Here is a 6,825-nt window from a genome sequence, read left to right on the forward strand (position 1 = left end):
AGAGATCACTTCGAGACAAATGTGAGTAATTCAATAATTGAGGTTGAGTTAAAATTTCAGAAGTCAAAATGAGTTTTAACTCACCTACACACATTTAGGTAAAAATGCAATTTAAATATTTGAAGATAAAAAAAAAGAGAGTAAAATATACATGACAAATGACAATATTCATGTATACTTACGAGTAAATTACCAATTATGCCCCCAAATTTGTAAAACACTGACAATAATAACCCTAATATTTGTTAACGATAATTATATACTACTAGTGTTGCGGCCTGGCCCAAACCCTCTACGGGTTGGCCCGACCCAAGCGCCACCCGACCCTAACGGTCGAGGGTAAGGCGCTCCACAGCCGACCCGGACGCGTGTCCCCGACAGCTCACCTACAGCTGTGAGGAGAACGCCTCAGAGAAAGTGGGACTGTCCTTGCAGGGACCACCTCTGACACAGTATATAAGGGGAAGGTTTTTACCCTTCCCCCAAGGTACGTTACATGACTCTACCCCCTTTTTCGCCTGCACACTTCATTGACTTGCGCGTCGGAGTGTCTTTGCAGGTGACACCCCCCCTTTCACATCTGAAGAGCTTGGGACCTTGCCTACTCCAACCCGGAGACATACGACCAGATGACCTCCCCTTTTGTTGATCAGAATATTAACCCGATCAATCCGGTACCCGACCTATCGAACATTGGCGCCGTCTGTGGGGACGGTCCATGGACTTCGTACTGGTCCAAAGTGGAACAGGCCGCGAGGCCGAGCCCGGAGGGGACGCTACCGCGACTACTTCCCAGCAGCGCACAAGATCTCCTCCAAGACACCTAACACAATCTCGCGAAGGACGCCCCTTCGGGGGAACTGGCGACAACCACGCCAGAATAATGCAAGAACTGCGCCACAGGATGCAAGACCTAGAACGCCGGCTGGCAGACAGGGAACACGACCAGCACAACCCAGAGCAAAGCCACTCCCGTTCTCACTCTAGGAGCCACTCCAGACGCACTCCCAGCCCCCAGGCCGAATCAGAGAGCGCTGGGGAAAGAGGACGCGCTAGAAGACGCCATGACCCTGTCATCTATGCCAGACAAGAAGGGCGGCACACTACAGGTCGGGGAACCGAAGACGCTCGCCAGGAGGACGACGAAGGAAGAACGAGGAGAACACGGGGACCCGTGATAATGGGGGCGACCCCATTTCATCGTTCCATACTCGAGGTCCAGCTGCCAAAACACTTTGACAAGCCAACGGACATGAGGTACGACGGAACGCAAGACCCGCTGGAACACCTCACGGCCTTTGAGGCCAGAATGAACCTTGAGGGAGTGGGAGACGAGGTAAGGTGCCGCGCCTTCCCGGTCACCCTGGCGGGGCCTGCAATACGGTGGTTCAATAACCTCCCGCAGGGCTCGGTGATCGGCTTCACAGACATCAGCCACGCCTTCTTAGCCCAATTCACGACCAGGATTGCAAAGGCGAAGCACCCAATCAACCTGCTCGGGGTGACCCAGCGACCCGACGAGTCGACTAGGAAATACTTAGACAGATTCAACGATGAGTGCCTGGAAATCGACGGGCTGACGGACTCAGTCGCGAGTTTGTGCCTGACGAACGGACTCTTGAACGAGGACTTCAGAAAGCACCTTACCACGAAACCAGTGTGGACTGTGGAGTATGCAGGAAATCCAATGTGTGGCCAAGGAGTACATCAACGACGAAGAAGTGAGCCGAGTCGTGGCTGCCAACAAACGGCAGCCCTCTCACAACCAAGACCGGCACCGCGGAAGCGGAGAAGGACAAAAGGAACACGCCAGAGACGGCGGCCCGAGCAAGGCTCCCAGACCTTTTCCTCGTGTCGGGAAGTTCACCAACTACACCCCCCTCACCGCGCCGATCATGGAAGTTTATCAACAAATTGCCGAAAAGGGGATCTTGTCGAAGCCCCGACCACTGAAGGAACGAACAGGGGGAAACCGAAGCCTCTACTGTGACTATCACAAGGGCTATGGGCATAAAACCCAAGACTGTTTCGATCTAAAGGACGTACTGGAGCAGGCCATCAGGGATGGAAAGCTAGCCGCATTTTCCCACCTCATAAGGGAGCCGAGGCGACGGAATCGCGACCACGACGGTGAGGATAGGACTCGGGCACCGAAGCGACGCCAAGAACCGGAGGACGACGACCAGGGCCTTACCATAGTGAATGTGGTAACAGCTAGGAATGTAGCACCTAGGTCAAAGTCGGCACACAAGAAAGACGCCAAAGTCCTGGCGGTCTCCACACCCTCTACGCGAAGCACTAGGAAGCTCCCACCAATTTCGTTTGGCTCGGAAGATCAGTGGTTCGACGAGATCGGAGAGAGTCCTCCCATGGTCATAACGGCCAGAGTAGGAACCGGTCTCGTCAAGCGAATCCTTGTAGATACGGGGGCGGATTCGAACATCATGTTCCACAATGTGTTCAATGCATTGGGCCTAAGGGACGCCGACCTACAGACGCACCAGCACGGTGTCGTAGGGCTTGGCGACCATTTCATCAAGCCAGATGGCATAATCACCCTGCCGATCTCACTGGAACAAGGACAATGGAGGAGAACGGTAATGGCCGAATTTGTGATCCTACGGGACTCCACGGCCTACAACATCATCCTGGGGAGAAAGACAATCAACGACCTAGGAGGAGTCATCAACACGAGGATGTTAGTAATGAAGTTCATAACTGAAGAAGGGTCAGTAGGATCTGTGAGAGGAGACCTGGAAACGGCAGTCGCTTGCGACAACGCCAGTCTCTCGTTAAGGAAAAAGTCTAAAGAAGCATCGGGAATATTTCTCGCCGACCTGGACGCCAGAGTCGACGACAAACCGAGACCCGAACCCGAAGGGGACCTGGAGAAGTTTAGGGTCGGGAACTCTGAGGAAAAATTCACGTTCGTGAATAGGAACCTCCCCCATGAGTTAAAAGAAGAACCTTTGATGGAAATCATCAGAGCTAATGGCAATTTGTTTGCCTGGACACCCGCCGACATGCCGGGCATAAACTCCAGTCTCATGTCGCACCACCTAGCCGTCAGACCGGAAGCCAAACCAGTGGCCCAAAGAAGGAGAAAAATGTCTCAGGAAAGAGCAGAGGAAGTGGCCAGACAGACGGCCGGCCTCCTCGAAGTGGGATTCATCCGGGAGCTGGACTATTCGACCTGGCTATCAAACGTGGTCCTGGTAAAAAAGCACAATGGGAAATGGAGAATGTGTGTGGACTACTCCGATCTCAATAAAGCATGCCCTAAGGACTGCTACCCCCTTCCCAATATCGACGCACTCGTCGACGCGGCTGCGGGATACCGGTATCTAAGTTTCATGGATGCCTACTCCGGCTACAATCAGATACCAATGCACCGGCCAGACGAGGATAAAACGGCGTTCATAACGCCAGGGGGACCTACTGCTACAGAGTGATGCCGTTTGGCCTAAAGAACACGGGGGCAACGTACCAGAGACTGATGAACAAAATATTCAGCAACCTCATCGGTAAGACGGTGGAAGTTTACGTGGATGATATCCTCGCAAAAACCACCCACCCTGATGATCTCATAAGCGACCTGGAGAACGTGTTCGCGTCCCTCCGACAACATGGCATGAGGCTCAACCCGCTTAAGTGCGCCTTTGCCATGGAGGCCGAAAAGTTCCTGGGATTCATGATAACCCAGAGGGGAGTGGAGGCCAACCCTGAAAAGTGCCAAGCAATACTCCAGATGAGGAGTCCGGGCTGCATCAAAGACGTTCAGTGACTGACGGGAAGGCTCACAGCGTTGTCCCGATTCCTCGGTGGTCGGCAGCAAAGGCCCTACCCTTTTTCGCTTTGATGAAGAAGGGAGTAGCATTTGAGTGGACCTCCGCGTGCGAAGAAGCCTTCAACCACTTCAAAGAGATTCTAGCAGCACCCCCAGTGCTCGGGAAGCCGAAAGCCGGAGAGCCACTCTATCTATACCTAGCCATCACAGAGAGGGCGCTCGCAGGGGTGTTGGTACGGGAATAAGGGAAGGCCCAGCAACCGATCTACTTTGTGAGTAGAGCACTGCAAGGGGCAGAACTCAGATACAGCAAGTTGGAGAAGCTGGCACTGGCACTTCTGGTCTCCTCCCGCCGATTGCGACAATACTTCCAGAGTCACCAGGTGGCGTGAGAATGGACCAGGGGATTTGTCAGGTGCTCCAAAAGCCCGATCTAGCGGGAAGAATGATGACCTGGGCCATCGAACTATCCCAATACGACCTAGGCTACAAGCCCCGACACGCGATTAAGGCGCAAGCAATGGCAGACTTCCTGGTGGAAGTAACTGGGAATCCAACCGAGGACACGGACACACGGTGGAAGCTCCATGTAGACGGAGCCTCCAACCAGACGTCTGGGGGGCGCCGGGATCATTTTAGAAAGTCCGGCCGGAGTCATCTATGAACAATCAGTTAAGTTTGAGATTCCCGTATCGAACAACCAAGCAGAATACGAAGCCCTCCTAGGGGGTTTGGTTCTAGCTCAGGAAGTCAGGGCCAAGAGATTGGAAGTATGCAGTGACTCGCAAGTCGTACTTCGCAAGTGAATGGAAGCTACCAAGCCAGAGACTCATTACTACAGAAATACTTAGAGAGGGTCAAAGAGTTGAGCAAACAATCAAACAATTTGAAGAGGTCACGGTCCAACACGTTCCAAGGGAGAGGAACACACGGGCAGACCTCCTATCCAAGCTGGCGAGCACAAAACCCGGAACCGGCAATCGCTCCCTCATCCAAGGCATCACGAAAGAGCCAGCAGTTGCCCTCCACCTGACCAAATTAGCCCCTTCTTGGATGGACTCCATCGCTGACTTCTTGCGAAACGGCAAACCCCCCCAGGACGAAAAGGAAGCCAAAGCGGTAAGAAGGGAGGCCGCCAAATATACGATCATACAGGATCAGCTATTCAAAAAGGGACTCAGCCAACCTTTGCTGAAGTGTCTACACCCCGACCAGACAGACTACGTTCTCAGAGAAGTCCATGAGGGGTGCTGCGGCCACTATATCGGGGGTAAGGCCCTAGCAAGGAAACTCATCCGAGCTGGATACTACTGGCCGACAATGATGAATGACTCCAAGGAGTTTGTAAGGAAATGTGCAAAGTGTCAACAAAACGCCAACTTCCACAGACTGCCAGCCTCCGAGCTGAGTTTACTAACGCCCACTCGACCTTTCGCACAGTGGGGAGTTGACCTCTTGGGACCCTTCCCAGTTGGCCTGGGGCAGGTCAAATATCTCATAGTAGCCATCGACTACTACACCAAATGGATAGAGGCTGAATCGCTCGCCAGCATATCCTCATCCAATTGTAGGAAGTACATGTGGAGGCAGGTGATAACCCATTTCGGCATCCCGGAGATCGTCATCTCGGATAACGGGACGCAATTCACTGACAAGAAGTTTGCAGAGTTTCTCACCGGCTTGGGGATAAAACAGAAGTTCTCCTCAGTTGAACACCCCCAAACAAACGGGCAAGTAGAATCTGCAAATAAGATCATCTTACTGGGTCTTAAAAAGCGTTTAGATAGCAAAAAAAGCGCGTGGGCCGACGAGCTTGCCTCGGTTCTCTGGTCCTATCGAACAACCGAGCAAAGCTCCACTGGGGAAACCCCCTTCCGCTTAACATACGGGGTCGAAGCAATGATACCCGTGGAGATCAGAGAGCCAAGTCCGCGGCTACTCCTTGCAGGAGTAGAAGAAGCAGTGGACAAAGACCTGGTAGACGAGATCAGAGAGATGGCCCACTTGTCAGAGGTAGCGCTGAAACAGAGGATAGCCCTACGATACAACACCAATGTCCTCAGAAGGGAATTTGAGGAAATAGACCTCGTCCTGCGACAAAACGACATCGGACCACCGTCCCCGGGAGAAGGAAAGCTGGCAGCAAACTGAGAAGGCCCCTACAGAGTCAAAGAAGTGCTTGGCAAAGGCACCTACAAGCTGGAAAGACTCGACGGCAAAGAAATCCCGAGAACATGGAATGCAGGTAACCTAAGAAGATTCTACTCGTAGCTTGGGCACACTAGCCAAAACGGCCCAGCGAGATAAATAGGTGTTTAATTTTACCAAATGTTAATTTTCAATGATTTACTTTCATTAAATGCCTACCGTGTTCATAGAACTGTCTAGCTAATGACTACTTTTTACTTGTCTAAATTCTCCTATCTATTATTCTCCAATATGTATCCCACACCATCGCGTTCTTCAACAGCAACCCGGGACTGATCACCCCGGGAGCCAACCGAATCATAGCCATAACAAACGGCCGCGATAATAAGACCAAGACGGTTTCAACCAAGTTACCAACACAAACGGCAAAACGGACACAAGCGATAAGTCCACGCCGAAAAAATGGTAACGAAATAAAATGCTACCAAACAAGATAAAGGCGATAATCATAAAGCTGACCAGGCGACCACTAAAGTACAAAAGTTAACGTTTCAACAAGTATTCTACAAGGAAACATAAAAAGCGCAAGTTACAAGAGTTCACTTCCGAGGCATGTCGACAATTTTGCCATCCTGGATTGTTTTGAAGACTCCAATAGCCGACGTATCGAATTCTGGGACCACGATCTTCACCTGGGCCTTGAGAGCCTCTTCGGTCATAAAGATCGCGTTCTTTCTCTGCTCCATGACCGCCTTATATTTCCTTTTCAACTCTTCCGCCTCGGCTCGCGCAGCCTCAGCCGACGAGACGGCCGCGTCACGCTCCTTCTCCACAGCGACCACCCGACCTTGCGCGGCGTTAAGCTAGCTCTCTAGAGTCATCTCCCGCTC

At 52.1% G+C, this 6,825-nt stretch overlaps 1 protein-coding gene across 1 annotated transcript; it reads left to right on the plus strand.

The window, feature by feature from the left end:
• The first annotated feature begins 3,858 nt into the window (after positions 1–3,858).
• On the plus strand, positions 3,859–5,938 carry LOC148554769 (uncharacterized). Its single transcript, XM_088490485.1, has 3 exons — positions 3,859–4,020; positions 4,068–4,399; positions 4,534–5,938. Exons 1-3 carry the CDS (start codon positions 3,859–3,861, stop codon positions 5,936–5,938), a joined length of 1,899 nt encoding a protein of 632 aa, XP_088346611.1.
• The last annotated feature ends 887 nt before the right edge of the window (positions 5,939–6,825 follow it).

This window comes from Arachis ipaensis, chromosome B6 (genome assembly GCF_059453495.1).
Source record: "Arachis ipaensis isolate K30076 ecotype BB chromosome B6, ASM5945349v1, whole genome shotgun sequence".
NCBI lineage: Eukaryota > Viridiplantae > Streptophyta > Magnoliopsida > Fabales > Fabaceae > Arachis > Arachis ipaensis.

Bases quoted from the DNA above. Each gene is read 5' to 3' on its own strand.
- LOC148554769 (XM_088490485.1), top strand. From the start codon at position 3,859: ATGAAGAAGGGAGTAGCATTTGAGTGGACCTCCGCGTGCGAAGAAGCC. The intron at 4,021-4,067 runs GTACGGGAATAA...CTTTGTGAGTAG, and splicing joins GGGCGCTCGCAGGGGTGTTG to AGCACTGCAAGGGGCAGAAC. The intron at 4,400-4,533 runs GTCTGGGGGGCG...GTTCTAGCTCAG, and splicing joins GACGGAGCCTCCAACCAGAC to GAAGTCAGGGCCAAGAGATT.